Below are 25,149 nucleotides of genomic sequence, written 5' to 3' on the forward strand. Positions count from 1 at the left end.
CAATTGTACCAATAGACTTGCTCGATGCAGGGTTGCCACAAACTCTCAATTGCTAAAGAAAGCAGTGCAAAGCATGATAAAGCAAAGCCCAGTAAAAGGAGGGATGCCCATACTTTGTAATCAGATACAGATACCATATGTATCATATCTGCGGGTCTGATGGGAAGGAGGAGGAGAAATAATTTAGAATAATTCATTCCTCACAAATGCTAAAAAGAGATAACTGAATTCATTTAGATCCACTTCCAAGATTCAGTCATATGTAACATGTATATGTTTATTAAACAGGATAAAAGAACTTATTTTTCTTCAAAGAATTGCTAATATATAGATTTGATTGATTTGAAATCTGTGATCTGGGGATGACAGTCTGATTCTTTTAGATTGATTGAGAGCAGTCAGTCAGAGGCTGTTTTAGCTCAATTCTTGGTCTAAAAATTTGAGAGAGAAACATTTTTTTTCCATTTCCTTTTCTTTCTTACTGGATCAATTATAGACAAAGATGAAACTAATTACATGAAGTATTTCCAAGAGGCGATGTTGTTCTTTAAGAAATCCGAACAGGAAAAGAAGGTAGGAAACCGAGTCGGTATAAAGGGGATTCCAGATATTTTAGGCTTTTGCTCCGTGGTATCTTTCTGAGTGAAATAAAGGGCACAAGTAAATAAAGAAAACAAAGAAAAACCGTGGAAAATCTAATTTTGCCCTTGAGATTAAGTGTCAAGTTAGTGTTTATTGCTTGGTTTGTGGAAATTCAGGGAGGCTGAATTTTTTTCATGTTTAACCAAATTATGAATTTCTTAAGTCTCTGGTAGAAAAAGTTACCCAATTAGAAGACCTCACCCTCAAAAAAGAAAAATTTATTCAATCTAATAAAATGATTGTGAAATTCCGAGAGGATCAAATAATGCGCCTGGAGAAGCTCCACAAGGAATCCCGGGGAAGTTTTCTGCCTGCAGAACAGGATCGCTTGTTGTCGGAATTAAGGGATGAGATCCAAACTCTGCGGGAACAGGTGAGTGTATGACATTTGCAGTATTTCTAAAAAAGAAGGGAGGTTCAAGGCAAATATAAATTTGTCACCAAATTCATGTGAGTTAATACAGTGGAAAGTGTTTTCAATGAATTCAGTTGACGTGTATGATTGCACAGCTCCTTTCCCCCCATTTTCCAAGATGGTAAAATGAAGGGGGATGGGAGGAGCTGTGAGATGCTGCATTAGCGCCCCACCCAGCAGGCAAGTGTCCCTTGTCCCTTGTCCCGATGGGCAGTTGTGGTTGTCTGAATCAGCAGTCTCTTTACACTGGGGCCCTTCCAATTTCTTGTTGCTGGTTTTCCTTTTCCCTGTGGAGGATGGGTAGTTAATACAGGCACATCATTAAAAACAAAACAAAACAAAACAAAATCTGTTTCTGGCTTTTGTATCTTTCTGAGGCTTTTTTTTCTTTTTTTAAAGATTACTTATTATTAGAGAGCACGAGTAGGGGGAGCAGCAGAGGGAGAGGGAGAAGCAGGCTTCCCGCCGAGCAGGGAGCCCGATGTGGGGCTCGATCCCAGGACCCTGGGATCATGACCTGAGCCGAAGGCAGACGCTTAACAACTGAGCCACCCAGGCGCCCCTTTCTGAGGCTTTTTAATGCATATTCAAACTAGTATGGATATTTTTACTTTTATTCCTTTTCAACACAAAAGGCAACTTACCATACATACTTTTCTGCTGTCCTTTTCCCTTAATATCTCTTGGAGGGTGTTCCATCCTGGTCAATAGAGCGTTTCCTTATTCTTTACAGCATGTTAATGTCAACAGCCCCCACTGCATTGAAGAGTTGGCCACAGCATACACCCTTGCACTTCTCTCCTTACAAGCCCACGCCCGGGTAAAAATTTCAAGGCACAGACCTAGATATGGAATAATGGCGTCGTAGGCTACGCACATAGTCAGTGTGGTCACAAAATGCCAGGGTGCTTTCCACAGCCCTTGCAGCCGGCCACTGCCAGCAGTGCGTGCAGCGTTCCTAATGTTTCCCAATGGCTCGGCAGCAAGACTGGTTATTGAGGAAATGTCTGTCTGTCTGTAAGTCTGTAATTCTTCTGTGTCACAGATAGAGCACCACCCCAGAGTTGCAAAGTATGCTATGGAAAACCATTCCCTCCGGGAGGAGAACAGAAGGTTGAGATTATTAGAGCCTGTGAAAAGAGCCCAAGAAATGGATGCCCAGACCATTGCCGTACTAGAAAAAGCTTTCTCTGAACTCTCTGGCACAGAAAAAAAGGACAAGGGTAAGAAATGATTATTGTCTGCATGCCTTCTGGGGGGGCGGGGAGTTTGAAAGGGCATTTTTATTGCCTCGCTGGTAGGGTCTTCATTTTATTGCCTGTAGACCTGGTGTGGTAATTTTTTTGGTAATTTATTTTTTTATTTTTTTTATTTTTTTAAGATTTTATTTATTTATTTGACAGAGAAAGAGAGAGCACAAGCAGGGGGAGTGGCAGAGGGAGAGGGAGAAGCAGGCTTCCCTCTGAGCAGGGAGCCAGATGCAGAGCTAGATCCCAGGACTCTGGGATCATGATCTGAGCTGAAGGTGGATGCTTAATCAACTGAGCCACTCAGGCGCCCCCTGGTGTGCTAATTTCTTATATACATACTTATGCTTTTATGTTTCCAAAAGGCATTTTCTAAACTTTTTTCTCATAAATCTCATAGTAGTGAGTTATGTAGGCTAAGAGACATATCAATGAAACATCTAGTATGGGGCGCCTGGGTGGCTCAGTCAGTTAAGCGTCTGCCTTCGGCCCAGGTCATGATCCCAGGGTCCTGGGATTGAGCACCACGTTGGGCTCCCTGCTCAGCGGGAAGCCTGCTTCTCCCTCTCCCACTCCTTCTGCTTGTGTTCCCTTTCTTGCTCTCTCTCAAATAATTAAATAAAATCTTTAAAAAAAAAGAGAAAAAAAGAAACACCTGTTATGGTTCTGTTTTGTTGCTAAAAGATTGATTCAGATATTTCTTTTAATTTTTATTAAATGAAATTTTCCTGTTTTAACTGTTTGAAATGAAAATTGCTTAACTAATCAACATGGATGAATGTCAAGTGGAGATGTTTACCTGCCTGGCTAAGGTCTGTACAGTGTGAGAGGCGTCTGTAGGTGAGACTCCTGATGCCAGCTCAGTGCTTGCGTCCTAAAGTTGTGGGTGCTGGTTATACCCTGTTAGTTATACACTGGCCAGCATACACTGTTAGTTCTACATTATTTCTGTCTGCTTTTGCTCTGTGAAAAGTGGTTTAGTTGGTACCGAATCTCACACACTGGGCAGCTACGGGTGTTAATGCCTTGGGATTTGGAAACAAAGTCTGTATTTGCCCCACTCTGAGTGAACATTTTCACGGGCTTTTATCAGATTCTGTCTCAGCCTTTGTCATTTCCAACAGAAATTGAGAACACTCTAATCTCATTCTGCAATTGTAACGAAGCCTGTTTGTGTCCATTTAAAATTTTCATGTTGCAAGCCTTCTTCCATTCTGTTATGACTGAATAAAAATAAAATTTGGTTGTGGAGAGACTGATTTTAGATGCAAAGTTAAGATTGGGTTTTGTGTATTATTTCAGCTATTTTTCCCTGCAGTGCTCTCTATTTTATTGGCCATTTTGACCTCAAATAATTCCTTGACTTACTACCTTGGAAAGATACTAAGTCATTTCTTGATCCCATCATCTTTTTTTAAATTAATTTTTTAAGTCTCATTTTATTTAAATTCAACTAACATATAGTGTATTATTAGTTTCAGAGGTGGAGTTCAGTGATTCATCAGTTGCATATAACCCACCATCTTCTAAACAAAGATCATTCTCTATAAACAACTTTTACATGATGTTTTCCCACAGCGGAACTCATCAGAACTCTCTTCAACATATACGGTCCTCTAAGCAATCCCTGAAAATATTTCCCACCAGTTAGATGATCCCATGCTCTTTCAACTTGCTGCTTTTGCTTTGGTTCCTTTCCTGAATAATTTATTGAGTGTTCACTTTAGCTGTTAGCATGGATTTCTGCAGTATTGGCCTGTTGACGTTTCACCAGCCTGACGTGTGTTGTACTTCATGGTTTGCTCTTTCTCCTGATAGAAAAGGTGTTGCCTTCAATGTGCCCCTACATCCTGGGGCTTCTCAGCTTCTCAGAAACAGCTTCCAGCACTCGTTGGCACACTGTATTGTGTCTTTGTCTCCGCTGAGCTACAGGCTCTTGTTTCTTAGGGTCCACTTTCCAATCTTTGCTTCAAAATTGATACGTGACCAAGAACTTAGAAAACGTGTTCTGTTATTTCTTTCAAAGACCATGTTGTTTCCTTATTACCAGGTCAACAGGGATTTTCTCCTAAAGCTCCAAAGGAGCCATGTTCATTAGTGAACACTGAGAAGTTGAAAGCACAACTCTTGCAAATTCAGACAGAGCTGAATAATTCAAAGCAAGAATATGAAGAATTCAAAGAACTAACGAGGTAAAGTGTAAATCCACATTCATGCTTACCTATTTCAGCATCTTGTTTTAGCATATAACATTGACAATTTAATTGAGCATTTTACGTTAAATATTAATTCTCATATAGCAATTACCTTGTTTTGACATGAAGAAAAAGCTCCTTAATATATTTAACGAACTCTATGATACAGATGTTTTCACGGATACACCTGTATCTGTTCAGCAAATTTAAATCAACGTTGTTATGAATCAAATCAGGATTTTTGGAAATTACAGGTTTGTTCTTTATGTTCCTTGTGTAACAAACAAAACAAAGATAAGCCACATTCATAGTATAACTAAGATTAATGCTATCCTAAAATATAAAGAAGTGTTTATTTTATTTTTTAAATTTTTTAAAAGATTTATTTATTTTAGAGAGAAAGAGACAGAGCGCACACGGGGGTAAGGGGCACAAGGAGAGAGAGAATCCCAAGCACTCCCCACTGAGCATGGAGCCTGATCTGGGGCTCGATCTCACGACTGAGATCGTGATCTGAGCTGAAACCAAGAGTCGTGCACTCAATTGACTGAGCCAACCAGGCACCCCAGAAAGTGTTTATTTTAAAAATAACATACCACGTGTGGTATCGTCACGGACTATTAAGGCTTTTGAATTGGAACTCTACCATTTATTAGTCAAATACTTTAAACTGTAGTTCATTCTCATAGCCGTATATTACCCAACTGTAATTTGAGGGTAATAATCTGAGAATATCTCAGATTTAGAGAGATAAATATCAAGTTATGTGAGAGTATAAACTGTACAAGTGTATGACATTACTTATTGCCTGAAATACTCAATTTTTAAATATCCCTTAGGAAAAAGCAGCTAGAATTGGAATCAGAGCTTCAGTCTTTGCAAAAAGCAAACCTTAATCTTGAAAACCTTTTGGAAGCAACAAAAGCCTACAAGCGGCAAGAAGTTTCTCAGCTGAATAAAATTCATGCTGAAACGCTTAAGGTAGGTGGTCTGAAGCAATTCTTCAATCCTAAGTCAGTTTGATCTCATTTTGTTAATCATGGAGAGACTCTGCACAGATGATACCCAGATATGCTAGAATCCCTGGCAGGCAGTGACCCCCAGGGTGACTCTGGTCCTAGTGTTCTGATGTCTGCCTCCAGTGGCGGGGGTGGGGTGGGAAAGAATGCAGTATTTGGAATCAGACCTGGGTGCAGATTTTAATCTGTCCCTGGCCTTAGGCAGGGTTTCCTAACTTCTGAGCCTCCTATTTATGGTCTCCGAATTGGGGATGAGGAGAATGTGATTGTAGGTTTTCTAGAGCATTTAGTGAGATAGTAGAGTGCCTGACACCTGGTGGAGCTCGGCAGCTGTTGCTGTAAAGTACCATGTGCTCCCAGCTTGTGGTGGAGGAATAGAAATCCTAAAGACAAGGACCGTGGAAGGATCCAGGGTAACACTAGTGATAACGGGAGGACTTTTTTCCATAAACAACCATTGCCCTCATAAAAGAAAAAATATGTATGAACATCTGAGAATGAGGAGAGGAGGAGAGCCCAAGGAAAGCCAAAGATTAAGAAGGTGGTGATGTTGATGCTGGTGATTGAGCTTTTTTGTACCAGATTCTCTGGAGGCTAAAAAAATCTTTCCTTTAGACAGCTTAAACTTAAAAACAGATGTTTATCTCTAATGCTTATTTTTAGAAGTGATATTTTTGGTGTCACTTTTTAGGAAACTGCTTTTAAAAGAAATTTTATTCATTCATTTGAATAGACAATTCACGCGACTGGAATTTTTAAAGGTACAAAGAGTATACAGTGACGAATCTCTCTCTGCTGTCCTTCTTGCTAACCAGCCACACCCTTTTTGGAGGCAGTCACTATCAGCAAGTCTTTTAGGGTTTTATTTTCCATCTTTTAACTTTTTTTTAATCCTAATTGAAATATAGTTGGTATACAATATTATTTTAGTTTCAGGTGTACAACATAGTGATTCGACAATTCTATACATTATGTAGTACTTACGCAGTAGGTGTAGTCACCATCTGTCACCATACAGAGTCATTGTGGGATTATTCACTATAATCCCTATGCTGTACTTTACATCCCTGTGGCTTATTTATTTTCTAATTTGGGAGTTTGTACAACTTAGTCCCCTTCACCCATCTCGCCCATCCCCTGCAGCCCCTTCCCTCTGGCAACCACCAGTTTGTTCTCTGCATTTATGAGTCTTTTTCTGTTTTTTTTTTTCCCCCAGATTGTATATATAAGTGAAATCAGGTAGTATTTGTCTTTTTCTGTCTGACTTAGGTAGCATGCTACCATCTGGGTCCATCCATGTTGTCACCAATGGCAAGATCTCATTCCTTTTTATGGCTGAGTAATATTTCAGTGTGTGTGTGTGTCGGGGTATGCCTGTGGATATACATATATATACACATACACACGTATGTATATAAATATATCACATCTTTATGCATTCATCTATTGATGGATACTTGAATTGCTTATATATCTTGGCTATTGTAAAAAATGCTGCAAAAAACATAGGGGTGCATGTTTCTTTTCAAATTAGTGTGTCCATTTTCTTTGGGTAAATACCAAAAATAGAATTTTGCTGGGCCATATTATAGTTCTATTTTAATTTTTTGAAGAACCTCCATACTGTTTTTCACAGTGGCTGTGCCATTTACATTCCCGCCAGCATTGCACGAGGGTTTCCATTTCTCCACATCCTTGACCACATTTACTATCTCTTGTCTTTTTGATACTGGCCATTCCGACAGGTACAAAGTGATATCTCGTCATGGTTTTGATTTGCATTTCCCTGATGATGAGTGATGTTGAACATTTTTTCATGTGTCTGTTGGCCATCTGGATGTTTTCTTTGGAAAAAATGTGTATTCGGGTCCTCTGCCCATTTTTAATTGGATTATTTGGGGGTTTTTTTGGTGTTGAATTGTATGAATTCTTTATATATTTTAGATACTAAACTCTTATTGGATATATCATTTGCAGATATCTTCTCCCATTCAGTAGGTTGCCTTTTTATTTTGTTGATGGTTTCCTTTGCTGTGCAGAAGCCTTTTACTTTGATGTAGTCGCACTTGTTTATACTTTTTTTTTAAATTTTACACAATGCCTATTCCATACATCATTCTATACCTGGGGTTTTTGCTTTTTGTCTTTAGAGTTTGTCCCATGACTAAAGGGAAAAAAAAAGAATTTTCCCTTCATTTTTTTTTCAAGATTTTATTTACTTGTTTGTCAGAGAGAGTACGAGCGCACAAGCAGAGGGAGAGGCACAGAGGGAGAGGGAGAAGTAGGCTCCCTGCTGAGCAGGGAGCCTGACAGGGGGCTCTATCCCAGGACCCTGGGATCATCACCTGAGCCGAAGGTAGACGCTTAACCAACTGAGCCACCCAGGTGCCCCTATGTAGCAGTTTTGTACAGTAAATATGCAGGGACTGGGAAAATACAGAGAGTTACTTCATAGATTATTTTTTGTTGTGATTTGGTTTTTTTGTTTTGTTTTGTTTTTTTAAAGATTTTATTAATTTATTTGACAGACAGCAAGAGAGGGAACACAAATAGAGGGAATGGGAGAGGGAGAAGCAGGCTTCCCACTGAGCAGGGAGCCCTATGCAGGGCTCAATCCCAGGACTCTGAGATCATGACCCGAGCCGAAGGCAGTTGCCTAACTGACTGAGCCACTCAGGTGCCCCAGTTGTGCTTTATTTTTTAAAAGTAAATGGAATCATCCTACATATGTTATCTGCAGTGGGTTTTTGTTAACTCTGGGATATGCCTTGGGTCTTCCCACATTAACTAGTACGAAGAGCTCTACCTGATTTTAAATCTAGGCTTCCATATTTTGGACAACCCATGGCTTGCTGAGGTGGTTGCCAGTGTAGGTGTTCTTTGGGGAGAGTCTGTGAAGGAGTGGTCTCTTTTTATATCTCAGCATTGGGGTCATGCCTGCCAGGTGTCTGTGCCGTGTGCTTTCGCAGGAGGTGTGGGAGCACTCACTGCCCAGTGCCAGCCCCCAGAACTGCCTCTTTAATGTTTGACAGTCTGATGGGTGAGAAATGGTATCTTTTGAAGATTTTAATTCTCATTTCCTTCATTTCTGATGAGGTCACACATGTATGATCACTGTCTATTTGTGCATATCCTTTTCTATGAAAAAAAAAAGAGTCCATTTTCCTACTAGTTGTTTGTCTTCTGATTTGTAGTTTTTACATGTTACTCTTTTATGTGTCATATATTACTGCTAGTGTATTCTGCAATCATGTTGCTTGTCTTTTATCTTTGTATGTGATACTTTTGTTATACAGAAGTTTTAAAATTTTGATATAGCCAGGTTTATTCATCTTTCACCTTTGTGACTTCTTCTATGTATTTTTTTTTTCTGGGTACAATATATTTCATTGATGGTACATGACAAGGTAGGGCTCCCCCAAGACCTTCCCCTTCTTAGGGGGCCTGGGGTGGAAATTGGGTAGAGGTTGGGAGATTCTCAGTGTGTTGGGGATGAGTTGGGGCAAGGACTCCCCAGCAGCTGAAGGCCTCTCTTCCTTTTGCTCTCTCTGGGTCTAGCCAAATTCATTGTCATACCAGGAAATGAGCTTGACAAAGTGGTTATTGAGGGCAATGCCAGCCCCAGCATTAAAGATGGAAGAGTGGGTGTCACTGTTAAAGTCGCGGGGCATACCTGATCCTCAGTGGAGCCCAGGATGCCCTTGAGGGGCCCTCTGATGCCTGTATCACAGCCTTCTTGATGCCATTGTATTTGGCAGCTTTCTCCAGGCAGCAGGTCAGATCCATGACTGGTACATTGGGAGTGGGACATAGAAGGCCATGCCAGTGAGCTTCCCATTCAGCTCAGGGATGAGCTTGCCTACAGCCTTGGCAGTGCCAGTAGAAGCAGGGATGATGTTCTGGGCAGCCCCTTGGGCATCACACCACAGCTTCCTGGAGGGGCTGTCTACAGTCGTCTTGGTGGCAGTAATGGCATGGACTGTGGTCATGAGTTCCTCCATCATGCCGCAGTTGTCATGGATGACCTTGGCCAGAGGGGCCAAGCAGTTGGTACAGGAGGCATTGCTGACAATCTTGGTGGAGCTGTCATACTTCTCATAGTTCATGCCCATCACAAACATGGGGGCATCAGCAGAAGGGGCAGAGATGATGACCCCCCATCCCCACCCTTCAAGTGAGCCCCAGGCTTCTCCATGGTGGCGAAGACCCCAGTGGACTCCACAGCATACTCAGCACGAGCATCACCCCATTTCATGTTGGCAGGATCTCACTCCTGGACGATAGAGATGGGCTTTCCACTGATGACAGGTTTCCTGTTCTCAGCCTTGACTGTGCTGTGGAATTTGCCGTGGGTGGAATCATACTGGAACTTGTAGACCTTGTAGTTGAGGTCAATGAAGAGATCATTAATGGCGACAATATCCACTTTGCCGGAGTTTAAAAGCAGCCCTGGTGACCAGGTGCCCCATACACCTTCACCATCATGTCATTGTGTCTTGGGGGGACACAGCTGGGACTGCATCAGAGATGTGGACTGTCTGTCGAATGGGGAGGAGCAGAGAGCCTCTTTTATGTATTTTTAAAGGCCCAGACAATCTGAAGATCATCAGTATGTTCTACTTCTTTCACTACTTTTATAATTTTCTTTTTACATTGAGATGTTTAATTCATCTGCCATTTTATTTTTGAATGGTATTACACAGGGATTTAACCTTGAATAGTCCTTTTTTTCCTCACAATTTGAACTTTCCACATATAGATCACTCTTCTGTGTATTTTCTTCCAGTAGTTCTATTTGACTATTCATATGCTAATCACTGTTTTAATGACTATACCCTTAAAATGTATTTTTATGTGGGCCAGGGAAGTTTTCCTGATTTGTTCTCTTTTTAATTGTCTTTCCTTGAACTTTTATTCTTTGTATGAAGTTTGGAATCAGCTTATCAAGTTTCACTTTTAAAAATCTTACCAGAATTTTGCTTGGGACCTCATTGAATTGCTAGATTTGTTTCTACTTGGGCATTTCTCGGCTCCCTCTTAAGGATACTCTTTCTTTTCTTTTGATGATTAGAATTTCAATTTTATCCTTTCTGTTCACACAATTACTAAATACTTCTGCTGTTTTGTTCACGTGTGCCAATGCTGTTTCATCATCACTTTTTGTTGCAGATTATCACGACGCCAACCAAGGCTTACCAACTTTGGTCTCGACCAGTACCAAAATTAAGCCCCGAAGTGGGGAGCTTTGGCCCTGTGGGCACTCAGAATTCCAGTGAGTTAGATGATAATATCGTGAATGAGCCAGTTCCACCTGAGATGAATGAACAAGCTTTTGAGGCCATTTCTGAAGAGCTTAGAATGGTGCAGGTAATGTTTGGTTTTAGAAAACATAAATAATTAGACATTCATTGAAAACAAACTTCCCTTACCATTTTAACTCTGTAATTTGTAGTGTTCAAACCTGTGTAATATTAAATTTGTATCTCTAAATAGGGGTGTGTGAAAGCCCCTGGCTTCAAAACCAGCCTGCTTTTGCTCTTACAGTTTGCTCTGCAGTATTTAGCAAGTCCCACTCTATAGTCTCTTCGGGCTTTGGTTCTCTCATATGTGAAGAGACCAGTCTGCCACCAGCTTCAGGTTCCAGAACTGGTTGATATGGCACAGTACTGTATCTGCTAAATAAAATTAAAATAATTGAAAGAATCTTATCAAATTTCAGACAGTTTTTGGTATATTTGAAAGAACATGTGAAATGTGCTTATCTCAGAATTCTGGTGACTTATTTATTTTGGTGATTTATTTTTTTAAAGCATTTTTCTGTTGTCTAGTAAAACTTAGAGTGAGCCAGACCACCCTCAAATTCCAAAACTTTGCCCTTTCCAAGGCCTGGAGGCCATTCTGGTGAAGTCACTCACATGCAGCCCTGGGAAAGCTTCTTAGAAGTCTCAAGATGGCTCCATGATTGAACCCATTTAATTTTAATCACCTTTTCCCTTAGTGTTTCAAATTTTCCACTTTGATGGACCACAAGTATAATTCTAAGACGTGGGAAGTCATTAGTGTAGTCTTTTGAAATTGTTTTCTGGCTCCAAACTGGCCTTTGATATCTTTGTCCATGTGAGGTTTTGAATTTTATTTTTTGTTTTTCTAATGCAGAAGAAACAGTGGAATGTTTGAGAGTTCCATTAAAAAGAATTTTTGACAACTGAAGTTTTTTTGTTGCTGTAGGAACAAATGAGTGCCCTTCAAGTGAAGTTGGATGAGGAAGAACGTAAAAACCTAAAGCTTCAGCAGCACGTTGACAAACTGGAACATCATTCCATACAAACACAGGAGGTGAGACCAAGAGCATGGCCCCAGAAAAATGTATGAAACAGATCCTCAAAGTGAGAGTATTATAAGAAGAAAATGACTTCACAAAGCCTTTGTCAAGGCTAATTTGAGTTGTATTCTTTTTTTTTTTTTTAAAGATTTTATTTTTTTGACAGAGAGAGACACAGTGAGAGAGGGAACACAAGCAGGGGCAGTGGGAGAGGGAGAAGCAGACTTCCCAAGGAGCAGGGAGCCTGATGCGGGGCTAGATCCCAGGACCCTGGGATCATGACCTGAGCCAAAGGCAGACGCTTAACGACTGAGCCACCCATTCGCCCCTTGAGTTGTATTCTTTATTGTGTTATTACTTCACATACTGCTCTGATAATGACACATGCACCCCTAGCCTGAATTCTAGCTCATGTCGTCAATAGTGCAGATAGGTCCCTTGCTGTTAGTTCGGAACAAGGCAAGACGGACGGCCCAGGTGCCCACAGTGATCCTTCCCTTTGTTGGTCATCCTCACTGTAATTCATGGGAACGGCCAGTTTTCTTCTGTCAGAGACCTTAAACTAGATTTTTAAAACAGACGCAAGGTAGTGATTTGGAGTGTATCTTAGCACACCAGTATTCCTTTTCCAGTAAATTTATCTCTTTCTCAAAGCTTTTCTCATCAGAAAGAACTGATTGGACCAGACAGCAGCAAGAGCATCTCTCACAATTGAATGTCCTTGAAATGCAGCTTCGGGACACTCAGACTAAGAATGACTGTAAGTTTGAACAGCTGGGAGCTTTGTGACCTGAATACCGTTAACTCAGTATCTTTTGACTCCTATGAATAAATCTTGCCCCTGTGTTTTTGGTGGGTTGTTTTTTGTTTGTTTTTAATTAGATGACCAGATTTGAGTCTGCATGACAGTGGTTAAGTAGTAGTCATATCTCCTAAAGGGGAATTTGCAGCAGGACAGCTCACAAACAAGTGATTGAACTGTTGGCTGAAAGTTTGTTTTTGTTTTTTTTTTTCAAGATATTGTTTATTTATTTGACAGAGAGAGACACAGCGAGAGAGGGAACACAAGCAGGGGGAGTGGGAGAGGGAGAAGCAGGCTTCCCACAGAGCAGGGAGCCCGATGCAGGGCTTGATCCCAGGACCCCGGGATCATGACCTGAGCCGAAGGCAGACGCTTAACGACTGAGCCCCTCAGGTGCCCCTGGCTGAAAGTTTTAATACTGCTTTGAAAATGAAGTGTCTTGAAATCATAAGATGAATAATGTTTTGATAGTGACAAAACAGAGCATAAATTAGATATTTGTATATATCCGCTGAGGTGGGAGTTATCACTTGATTCCCAGTTTTTTCAGTGTATTTCTCCTTTCATCGAAGTGTTTGCAGCAGTTTATAATAAAGCTAAAACAGAAGACAGCCATTGTGTTTTCTTTGATCTAAAGAGTTACCTAATTTTCCCTCCAGTTGGAGTTTCCTTAAAAGATCAGAAATGGTTAACCCATTTCAGAAAGTTCTGGTACATTACCAAGGAGTTTTCAATAAGTAAGATTAGGTCACTTAAAATATGCTAAGTCTCTTGATTTCTTTCCCTTATATTAAGTTTTCATGCACGTGCTACAGGAGAAACGTAGAACAGTCAAGTGACCTGCAAATCAGGGACAGATGTTAACTCTTCTGTTTTCGTAGAAATGTATCAAAAATCCTAAGGGGGAGGAAGAAAATAATCCCCGTGCTCCTAGGAACCAACCACTTGGTTGTTTAACGTCTTAACTTAAAATTGGTCTCTTCAACTTGTTTTGCTGTTTGTGTGAAGATACCCGTCAAACTTATTTGCCTACTTTGTTAAAAAAAAAAAAATCGATGTAAAGAAACCTGTTGAGGATTTGTTTTGTTTGTTTTTTAGTTTTGAAAAGTGAGGTGCATGACCTGCGAGTCGTTCTTCATTCCGCAGACAAGGAGCTATCTTCCGTGAAACTGGAGTATAGTTCATTCAGAGAGAGTCAGGAGAAAGAACTGAGTAGCCTTTCTGATCGACACGCGCACGCACAGCTTCAGCTGGATAGTGTCAGGTAGAGTTGTTCTGTGATGGTGTCCCTTTGCCTGGTTGGCCTGCAGCCCAGGCCTGCTTGCCATGCAGGTGCTATAAACCCAACCCAAACTAGTTAAACAAAAAGGTAAATTACTGGCTCACAACACTGGGGAGGCCTAGAGGTGATTTTGGTTTTAGGAACAATCTAGATTGAGTCTCAAAAGATACTGTCAATGCACGTTCTCTCTGTCTCTGTCTGTCTCTATCTCTCCCTCTCCCTCTCTCAGTCCCTGCTCTGCTTCCCTCAGTATGTTGCCCTTACTCTGTCCTACTATTGAGGGCCTGCCTTTATGTGACAGGGAAAAGATTGCCTCAGACAACTCCATATTTTGTCTCTTAGCATAACGACCCCTGCAATGAAATCCTTTGTCCCAGAAGCCATGTATCAATTCTAGGGAAAATCTGAATTGGTCTTGCTGGAGTCAATCTGCTTACCTCTGGACCAGTCACTCATCAAAGGTTTGAGGTGGTGTAGGCTCAACATACGTGATGCGCCTTTTCCAGAGGGAAAGGTATGCTTTTACATAAGGGCAGTACAAGGCAGACCAAAATCAGTAGCTATCATTGTTGTCCACAGTGACTCGCCAGAGGCTGGTGGGAGTCAGTGCTGGTAACCTTGAAACAAAGGGATGACAGATGTTAAGTTGTTTTTACTGTTCTTTTTCTTGCTCGTTTCAACCTTTTGTAAAACCATTTTGTGTTTTTGATGCCGTCTCATGGGTCCGTGGGAATAATTTAATAATGGACATCTGGCATGTGATACTGTGAGCGTGAGAGATGTGGCAAAGGTTTAAATCTACAGTTTGTATGTGTTTTCTACATATATAAGGAATTAAAATAGAGGAAGAAAACTTGAGATCTGCAGACCAAATCCATCCATAGATATGTTTTTGCTGGGCTTGCCCAGTGTGGTTGGTTTTAAAAAGTTTAGCATAGCAGTCTCAAAATTGAGAACTTTCTTATAACAATCTGTCTTTTGGCATCCTCTGAAAATCCCATCCCTGCCATGTGAATGATCTCCTTTCCCGTAAGACAGGGGCGTGTGCACGCCCTCCACTGCCCTCGCTCTTTTCCCAACACCAAGCCTCCGGTCAGTGGCCCTTTGTCATCCCTCGTGCACTGTCCTTTTTTCTGACACGTGGCATTTGTTTTTAACATCTGAATCCCTGACTCTCATCTTGGCTGTGTCGTAAAATAATTTTGTGTGATTTTTTTTTTAAAGGTCACTCCACTAATCTCACTGGATTTTCATTTCCTTGTGTTTATATGTCAGTTGAACTAGATCTAAAATGTTAAGAATCCACTGTATTTGTGTACTTAAATTCTGTCTTAAAAATCACGCGCATTGCCACGTTGTTTTTAATTAGATATAACTTAATTTTTCTCGATGTCTCAGATTTAACGTTTGAGTGCATCGCTCTGTGGGTTGCTTGTACTCCGTGGCTCTCCAGGAGTTGAGAAGGCCCCTGCATGAAATAGCACAATACCACTGTGTGTTTCTTGAATCATTTGGCTGCTTTATATATACAGTTTGTATCCTAAATGCACACATCCCCCCTCCCTTCCATCTATTGTCTGTATGTCTGTCTTTTTTTTTTTTTTTAAAGATTTTATTTATTTATCTGACAGAGATAGCGAGAGCAGGAACACAAGCAGCAGGAGTGGGAGAGGGAGACACAGGCTTCCCACCGAGGAGGGAGCCCGATGTGGGACTCGATCCCAGGACCCTGGGATCATGACCTGAGCCGAAGGCAGACGCCTAACGACTGAGCCACCCAGGCGCCCTGTATGTCTGTCTTTAGCAACTGATTTATACCACTTTGTAATATGCTGCTTCTGCCCTCCTTTCAGTTAGTAAAGCAGATAGATCCCCGTCTAATGACCTGTGTGTAAGCTGGGACATCTGTTTTGGATGGTGCAGAGTCACGTTCATTGTTTACATGAATTCTTGGCTGAGCTCTGGATGTTTGAGTGCGTAACAGCATGTGCGGAGAGGCACGAGGGAATGAGAACTTAGAAAGCAGGAAATAATAATCATATTAATTAAGAGATAGTTCTGAGGGAGTTTACTCTCTTGCTCAAATCAAAGCCACATTTGCCATCTTAAAACCTTCCTAGAGTTGAGAGACTATGTGGTGAATGGATAGAGGTGAGCTATCAACAAAACTGACTTAATGGCCAGTCCCCAGCTTACATGAGGGAGGGTTAGGTCCGGAACCCCCTAAAATGAATCCATGACCCTAAACTGCCCATCAGTTACACATGTCTGCTTGAGACCACGGGAGGAGGAATGAGGAGGTAGACGGCTACAGGCTAACATGCCCACCCTGTCTCTTGCATCCCCATCACACTGCTCTGTGGTCCAGTGTGTCTTACATGTTTGTGTACTGTGCACATTCCACACAAGTTCATGAGGAGCTTTACATCCGTCAAGGCTTCTGTAAGTTGGGAGTGGTCTGTAGATGGGAGAACTGGAACTGCCGATAATCTGACGAGCAGAACTACATTTAATGTTTATATTTACCATTGTAAAAATGTTTTCCTGATAAAGATTAGAAAAGGAAAAGCTTCTTGAGAGCAAAGCCTGCCTACAGGATTCCTATGACAACTTACAAGAAGTAATGAAGTTTGAAATTGACCAACTTTCAAAAAACCTCCAAAACTGCAAAAAAGAAAATGAAACTCTGAAATCTGATCTGAATGTAAGTTAAGAAGGGTATTGGTAATCGGTGCTTTTGTCCTGGATGTGTGATTATTCCCTGGGGCACAGGGCAAGGCCTGTTCTAACTTCCTGTTCTGGCCCATCGTGCCTGCCAGCGTAGAAGGTACTTGATGTGTTTGTTGACTACACATTGCTAGTAACAATTACTTAAAATCTGATATGACGTTGTCTTTTAGAATTTGGTGGAGCTTTTTGAGGCAGAAAAAGAACGCAATAACAAATTATTATTACAATTTGAAGAAGATAAAGAGAACAGTTCTAAGTGAGTGTTATTTATCTTTTCTGTTAGTTGACTAGAATATCATTTATTACTACATTAACTTGAGTTATTTTTTTTTATTGCTGATACCCTGTGAAGTTATTTTTTTAAGCATTCTAAAATGAATATCAGATTCTTTTGTGTAAGAGGGTATATAGAGAAATTTATTTGATAAGCTGTGGTACTTATGAAACGCATAGCAGTTGGCAGTGATCAGAACTTAGGGCCTTCTCTAAATAAATCAGAGTAATTTTATAACGGAATGGAGGGCGAATGGGGGGACTGAGTTTTATTTCCGTCTCTGCTCTTCTTTTTCTAGCTGTTCTATTTCTCTCTTGGTCTCTTAATATGAATGCCATTGTCTTTCTTCCCACTCTCTCCGAGTTCTTTCCCTTGGTGATCTCGGTCAGTCTGTTGGCCTCAGCCAACAGGATGATCATTACTCGAGTGAGAAGAAATTGCATTTGCTTATTCAGCAGATACTTGTAGAGTTTCTAGTATGACTCAGATTCTCCTCTAGGCCTCGGGATACAGGGGTTTATACATCTAGTGGGCATACATCCTAGCTGGGAAAAAGTTAACATGTAGTCATTTGTTCATATACTAGGTGATATCCAACAAGCCAGGCACTATTCTGGTAAATGCCAGAACATTTATTTAATAAGAGGTGAGACAGTGAACAAAATATCCCTGACCCATGAGTTTCACATTCTAGCAGAGAGATAGGTAGTAAACGCGTCCTTATGTCAGCAAGTCCTAAGTGCTGTAAAGAAAAAAAGACTCATAGCACAAAGATGGGATCTCCTTTAATAGTTGTTGAAGAAACAGGTAGACCCCTGACTCCTGCTGGAACGCCACGCCTACCACCAAGTGTGCGCTGCACAGAGTTCCCTAGTAGTTCATTGAGTCTCTTCTCTACAGACACACTCAGTCCCTGTTTCCCTTGGAGGAAGTCATGAGTAAAAAACATCATTCTTTTCTTCCAGAGAAATCTTAGAAGTTCTTGAGGTCGTACGTCAGGAGAAACAGACAGAGGTGGCCAAGTGTGAGCAGCAGGTGAGTGATGTGTGCTCTAATTCCAGCATTTGAGGTCTGTAACTTCTGTTCCTGGTGTCAGAGGAGGTGTATTAGGAACATAGTTTCAGCTCTCAGGTGTCAAAAATTGGTAATAAAAAGAAGGACTTGTTGGTTGGTTGTATTATTTTTGAAGTCTTGTTTTTCTAACTCCTAGATAGCTATAATCATACTTTGTTGGCGGTCCCCTGGAGGAAACCCACAAAATCATCGCCTTTTAACCCAGCTTCTCCTTTTCAAGTGTTATCCTAGTGAACACTATATAATGTGAAAAGCAGATTTCATCTCCTTTTTTTTCTATGTGTGTGTGGTTAACGTTGTGATTTAATTTTTTTTCTAAAAATACTTTTTTCCATAGATGGCAAAAGTACAGAAACTGGAAGAGAGTTTATGTGCTACAGAAAAACTAATACGTTCTCTGGAGAAGTCTAGAGATGCTGACAAGGTTGGTGGAGGCCAAAGCTGCATCCCTCTGCGTTGTCTTTATAAGTGACGCTTTAACGTTCCAGTCTCCTTCCCCCAGGGTGACTGGTAGCTGGCATTTTCATAGACACTTAGGCCTTGTTCATCTTCCAAGGTTGCCAGAGAAGAAGGTCTTCTATTTAAGCTAATTCTCCATGTAACTGCAAGAGCAAACCATTCTATCACTTCTCATGGCACTGTGTCTGAAACACATCCTGCCCCTTTTAACTAGGATGCTGTTAGTAGGACCTTTTCTTGTTGGCTCTGAGTCCCGTAATACAAACTGTCAAATCCCTGCTGTTGAATTTCACCAGAATAGTAAATGAAATATGTATGTCCAAGTATAAAATTAGGTATAAATTCCTTATATGCCTGCCTCTAATTCATTCAGAAAAACCAAAGCAAATGACTCAGGAAAATAGTATAAAGCCGCGGGGCGCCTGGGTGGCTCAGTTGGTGAAGCAACTGCCTTCAGCTCAGGTCATGATCCTGGAGTCCCGGGATCAAGTCCCACATCGGGCTCCCTGCTCAGTGGGGGGTCTGCTTCTTCCTCTGACCCTCTTCCCTCTCATGCTCTCTGTCTCTCATTCTCTCTCTCTCTCTCAAATAAATAAATAAAATCTTTAAAAAAAAAAAAAAGTATAAAGCCGGGCGCCTGGGTGGCTCAGTTGTTGAGCGTCTGTCTTCAGCTCAGGTCATGATCCCAGGGTCCTGGGATCGAGCCCCGCATCGGGCTCCCTGCTCAGCGGGAAGCCTGTTTCTCCCTCTCCCACTCCCCCTGCTTGTGTTCCCTCTCTTGCTGTCTCTCTCTGTCAAATAAACAAAATCTTTAAAAAAAATAGTATAAAGCCGTTAAAATATAAATTGATAATAATGTAAGGTGACATTTTGCTAAAATAAAATTGGCTTCTCTTATTGTCTTTAGGAAAGACTATTTGTTGTTTTAAAAATGACCTCCTCCTTAATGTCATTGCGTATGAAGATACTGTTTCTGTCCTTGTCAGGAAGTTGTAGCTGACCTCATGAGCCAGGTCCAGGAGCTGAGAACAGCGGTCTGTGAGAAAACAGAAACCATAGACACCCTGAACCAAGAACTGAAGGACATAAGTGTAAGTTCTGTCACCGACGAGATACCACACTTCACAGATTCCTCAAGAGTTTAACAAATGCTCCACCAGAAAACAGATTTCTGTGGTCACCTCGGTTCAGAAATACTAGGTAAAGTTCCACAGGTTTCTGGCTTTGCAGCACATACAGAGCCTTTACTCTGTCCCCGTGCAGCGTGCGCCCCTGGGGGTGGCGTAGGCTGCGGCCTTGGGCCAGGAGCAGTGTTCTTTGTGCACTGGGCGGGATCGCTGATCAGAAACAGACTGGCCGTGGTCTGTGATAGTTAAGGGTATGTGGTGTTCCTTAATTGCTTCAAGAAAAAACAATGACACATTTTGGTTAAGTTCAGAAACATTCATATATAGTGAATTTTTTCCACTGTTCGACTTTCTTATCTCCTCAAGTAACTGCTTTCCTCAAGTAACTGCTTTCCCTTGCACATATCTAAGTGGAGTGTTGGTGCTTCCTCCTCACCTCGGGTCAAGGTGAAAGTTTTTGTCCACGTTCCTCATTCCTCTGCTACAAAGGGAGCTTGCTGTTCTCCACATTTATCTGCTAACGGCAGTCTCCTGATAAAGGTGTGATAATAAGATGGGGCGCCGGGCTGGCTCAGTCAGTGGAGCATGTGACTTGATCTCGGGGTCGTGGATTCGAGCCCCACCTTGGGTGTAGAGATTACCAAAAACCTGGATGTGTTTTCACTGGTATCTATGGGACTTTCTGATATCTCACCTTTCGGGCACTTACCTGTTCCTTCCTCCAACGAGTACTTAATTGATTTGTGGTAATTTCATCATCACCTCGGAGCTCTGACACTTTCTTGTTACTTTAATCTAAAAATAAGCACAGTAGGGGTGCCTGGGTGGCTCAGTTAGTTAAGCGTCTGCCTTCAGCTCAGGTGTTGATCTCAGGGTTCTGGGATCGAGCCCCGAGTCAGGCTCCCTGCTCGGCGGGGAGTCTGTTTGTCCCCTCCCTCAGCTCCTCCCCCTGATTTGCTCCTTCTGTCTCTCAAATAAATAAATAAAATCTTAAAAATATATATATATAAACACAGTAAAACAGATAGCTCTTGTAGCATAACTTTCTTTTTTGCAGTGCAAATACAACTCTGCTTTGGTCGACAAGGAGGAGTGCAAAGTGTTGATTAAGAAACAGGAAGTGGAGATTCTGGATCTGAAAGAAGCCCTTAGACTGAGAATACTCTCTGAGGACATAGAGGTATATGTTAACACATTCTGACTCTTTTTTTGCTTTTTTCCCTTGTCAACGTCTATATGTGCATATGTGTGGGGGGGTTATTAATAAAGAAATAGAGGGCTTCTTAAAGGAATAAGTCATAATTAGAGCCATTTTCCCTAGGGTTAGGCCGTTAATAGGTAACATTAAAATTGTTTTATTTTATCCAGTTGGTTGATTTTCATTCATTTGTGCTAACACCTGGTAAGTTCCTGGAACTGACCCTCTTCCTGAAGGGGAGCAGAGTGGAAGCTGTTTACTCGGTAGGGTGGCAGCAACAGGGATCAGAGAGAGAGCTGGGCAACAGGTTAACCTCAGGCTTGCCTCTTGTGTTTTAGCTAAAGTGAGTTTTAATTTTTGTTGTTGGTATAAATTTATCTTTTTTAATACTAAGCCATACCATCTCATGGTTCAAAATTCAAATTATATAAAGCAGTATACATTCCCTCAAGTATCCTTCCAGAGATATCTTAGGCAAGTCTCATATACATTTAGTTTTCCTTTTTTTCCACACAGATGGTAACCCACTGAGTATACTGCTCTGTGGTTGCTTTAGAAATAAAGTTTTCTTGGGGCACCTGGGTGCTCAGTCGGTTAAGCTTCTGCCTTTGGCTCAGGTCATGATCCCAGGGTCCTGGGTTCAAGCCCCACATCGGGCTCCTTGCTCAGCGGGGAGTCTGCTTCTCCCTGTATGCCTCTCCCTGCTTGTGCTCTCTCTGACAAATAAATAAAATCTTTTTTTTTTAAAGATTTTATTTATTTATTTGAGAGAGAGAATGAGAGATAGAAAGCACGAGAAGGAAGAGGGTCAGAGGGAGAAGCAGACTCCCTGCCGAGCAGGGAGCCCGATGCGGGACTCGATCCCGGGACTCCAGGATCATGACCTGAGCCGAAGGCAGTCGCTTAACCAACTGAGCCACCCAGGCGCCCACAAATAAATAAAATCTTAAAAAAAAGAGAAAGTTTTCTTGCTAATCTATGCTACCCGTGAAACAAACTCAACAAATGTCTCTTGAGCCCACCTACCATACATCCTTGCCTGGCTTGGCATTTGGGAACGGAGGAATGATTAAAACACTGTTACTTACCTCAAAATATGCCATCTAGTTTAAGAGTTAGATGTATTTAGATGTAATCCATGACCTGGGAGCACAGGAAGGGGAGGAGGGGAGTGATTATGCTTGGAGAATTCCAGAGCTCTTCCCAGAGGAGATCAGATTTGTACAAGACTTCTCTGGGGGAGGGAAGCTTGGCAGCTGTGGGTGTTTGTGGAACGGAGCGTCCCTAGCAAGGGGGGCGGTGGGGTACATCCGGCTGGAGGTCGGGGAGTCTGTGTCATGGAGGGTCTCGAGGAGCATCAGCTGTATCTTTTAGGAAACCAGGGCGGTGTAGACTTTAGCCCAGGCCAAAGGCGATAAGGCCCCGGGCCCAGAAGTGCTGGTGGGGATATAGGGCGAGCTAGAACTGGGCGGTGCCTCATAGGGACCGCTGACAGTTGCTGGTGTCCGTAGGATGGGTGCTGTGGCGGAAGGAGCATTCAGAGTGGGTACCGAGGGCTCCAGCCACGGTGACCGAGGAGGGTTCTGTGTACCCCTGAGATGGACGAAAAGAGGCCTGAGGCAAGTTAGTGAAATACATTTTGTACACACTAGTTTGGAGCTGTGAGAACCTGTGGGGGTAGGTATCCAAGGCCGATATCCCGGGTGATTTGTCCTTATATCCTCCTGTAACCCAGAAAAGACTTGAAGCTGCTAACATATATACAATACAAGGAGATTAAAACAGGCAGGTAAAATCCAGGTCAAAGGAAGATGAGACGAGTGATAAGCTCTTAAGGGCACGGGCTGTGGGGTTGGAATGCTTGGGAGTCTGAGTCTTGGCTCTGTGACCCTGTGAAAGTTACATTTCCCTGTGTGCCTCATTTATCACATCCCTGGAGCAGGGAGAACAAACTACTGCTTCGTGCGTGAGAAGCTGAAATGAGGTGATACGTGGAAAGTGCTGCAGACGCTGCCAGGCACCCTGTAAGGGCTCAGCCCCCGGGACCGGGCAGCAGTTCTGGGAGGCTAGCTGAAAAGGGCATACACAGGGTCAACTCTACTGCACTTAAAAAAAAAAAAGAAAAGAAAGAAATTTAAAAGAAAAGGAAAAGTTGGCACATAAAAGGCACACCCTAAGGTCTTGTACAGAGTATAAGATGGGGACTAAAACTTCAGGTGGCCACGGCCTGTCGCCAGAGCGCAGACGGAAGCCTCGCTGTGTGAGTGGGAGGAGCTGAGTGATGCGCGCTCAGTATGATTCACCAAAAAGTCCTTCCTTCCTCCCTTTGTCTCCTTGGGTCTCTCTTTCTCTTCCCTCCTTAAAAAAAAAGGGTGACTCTGCATATTGAAGTATCTTAGATTCGAGTGGAACTCACCGCACAGTTAGTTCACATTCCCTTTTTACTAATCTCCCGGCTTCATTAGCTAAAGTATTTACAACTGGGGACAAAGGAGTCCTTGCCTTAATCCATACAAGAGCTCTTAGGAATCCGAAGACTCATGAAAGGACAGACACACCCTTGGGGGAAAGGGACACGGGGAGGTATAAACCTTGCTGAAGTCAAAGAAACGCGAATTAAAAACAGAGCTACTTCCTGATCTTGCAGCTGGTAGATATTAAGACCCAAGGAAGATAGCAGAGAAGGGTGATGACTCACACTTCTGGTGAAGCTTAAGTTCAGCCTTTGGGGAGGTGGTCTGGTAAAACCCAGCTTTCATCTTTTTTTTGCATATGCTTCGAGTTTGCACTTTTAGAAATCAGCCTAAAGAAATAATCTAGATGTGATAATATAAGGCATATAATAGTGAAAAATTCAAATCAGCCAAACTATTCAGTGATGGGTTGAATTGTGGTGCATTCATAAAATGAAATCGAGCCCACCCCCTGAAAAATGATAGGATTAAAGAGTGAATACATGGAAAAATGTTTGTGGTACATCAGGTATCTGGGTGTGTGCCCCTGGGATGTATCACATTTTTCCCGCACTCTTTTATCATATCATTTACATACACATACATTATTATTGTATGTGACGTGTACATAACATATTCTATATATACGTATTCTCTGTATTCTAATATTGTACATGTTAATTTATATGTAGTTACATAAGTTATATATATGTACATATACACGTGCACATTTGGAAAGTTAGAGTAAGCAGATTCTGCTCTAACTTGGAAAGGATTGCATGCTGTGTACATAGGAATTATGTATGCAACCTACAGTATTCCCAGTTCTCTCTGCCACTTTTCATCAAGCTGCTCCCCTGAAACTCTGACAGCCTGTGACTACGTATCACACTGTCTGGTGACTGCCCAGGCCCTCCCCCAACTGGCTGCGGGGCATTCATCTTTACAGCTCTTTACCTTCCAGTGTATAAACGTCTAGAGTCAGTTGGTCAGACAGCTGTGTCTGGAGTCCTCCTAAGAGAAGAGCGATCAACTTTGAGATCCTGGGGGTGAGGGGAAAGGTTCGATGTTAGGGGAAAGGGGTAGAATGAAATCAAACGCCAATAGGGATACCTGTATGAATTTCCTGTAGTTTCTCTTTAGACCCACTCACTTAAATATTAACTGTTTGGTTTGCTTTGGAAAGGATTCACACATAAGCAAAAAAAAAAAGTAAAAGTTTTTAAGACTTTCTTAACCTTTTAAAATTGCGTATAGTGGTGATTTGCTAATCCTTAGTGGAGTACCCAGTTAAGAGAGGATTCTTCCTTTGCGGGGATTGTCTCCTGACAGAGGGATATGCTCTGCGAGGACCTGGCCCATGCCACTGAGCAGCTGAACATGCTCACAGAAGCCTCGAAGAAGCACTCGGAGCTGCTGCAGTCCGCGCAGGAGGAGATGACCAGGAAGGAGGCCCTGATCCAAGAACTTCGGCACGAGGTGAGGTCCAGGGCCTCGGCTCCTTCTCTCGGTATACAGAAAGGGGGGCCCGTCGGGCGCTTAGGTGGGCCGGCTGCACGGCGGGCTCTGAACGACTCGGCTGCTTACGTGGGTTCCGACTTGCTTGGCTGCCTCTCTGCCCACCCCCGGCCCCCCGACACGCACCACCAAGTCCTGATCTCTGGGGCAAGGTTATGGCTGACTTTTGTCCTCTTGTTGGCTGTTGTTTTATATTTTATTTTCCTGAGATGACCCTTTGATTACCTGTGAGGCTTAACGTTTTTTTAAACACTGTGAGAAAGCGGGAGAGGAGAGGGTCAGAGTAGCAACCAAGGTCCACAGACATGAGCGGCAGGCGCAATGTTTATAGCTGTCAACATTGCTGAGGTCTGGGCTGCTTTTATTTTTTTATTTTTTTATTTTTAAAGATT

General features: G+C 42.1%; 1 protein-coding gene across 1 annotated transcript in view; it reads left to right on the top strand.

Annotated features, from left to right (window-relative positions):
• Nucleotides 1-25,149, top strand: part of KIF15 (kinesin family member 15) — a 70,594-nt gene that overhangs the window by 33,939 nt on the left and 11,506 nt on the right. Inside the window, exons 12-27 of the mRNA XM_027587906.2 lie at nucleotides 497-573; nucleotides 806-1,015; nucleotides 2,103-2,280; nucleotides 4,355-4,496; nucleotides 5,339-5,480; nucleotides 10,688-10,885; nucleotides 11,747-11,854; nucleotides 12,495-12,600; nucleotides 13,741-13,906; nucleotides 16,478-16,628; nucleotides 16,825-16,910; nucleotides 17,894-17,963; nucleotides 18,340-18,426; nucleotides 19,448-19,552; nucleotides 20,646-20,768; nucleotides 24,572-24,718. Coding sequence (XP_027443707.1) covers nucleotides 497-573; nucleotides 806-1,015; nucleotides 2,103-2,280; nucleotides 4,355-4,496; nucleotides 5,339-5,480; nucleotides 10,688-10,885; nucleotides 11,747-11,854; nucleotides 12,495-12,600; nucleotides 13,741-13,906; nucleotides 16,478-16,628; nucleotides 16,825-16,910; nucleotides 17,894-17,963; nucleotides 18,340-18,426; nucleotides 19,448-19,552; nucleotides 20,646-20,768; nucleotides 24,572-24,718 — 2,096 coding nt within the window. The remainder of the gene's footprint in view (nucleotides 1-496; nucleotides 574-805; nucleotides 1,016-2,102; nucleotides 2,281-4,354; nucleotides 4,497-5,338; nucleotides 5,481-10,687; nucleotides 10,886-11,746; nucleotides 11,855-12,494; nucleotides 12,601-13,740; nucleotides 13,907-16,477; nucleotides 16,629-16,824; nucleotides 16,911-17,893; nucleotides 17,964-18,339; nucleotides 18,427-19,447; nucleotides 19,553-20,645; nucleotides 20,769-24,571; nucleotides 24,719-25,149) is intronic.

This window comes from Zalophus californianus, chromosome 1 (assembly GCF_009762305.2).
Source record: "Zalophus californianus isolate mZalCal1 chromosome 1, mZalCal1.pri.v2, whole genome shotgun sequence".
Classification (NCBI taxonomy): domain Eukaryota; kingdom Metazoa; phylum Chordata; class Mammalia; order Carnivora; family Otariidae; genus Zalophus; species Zalophus californianus.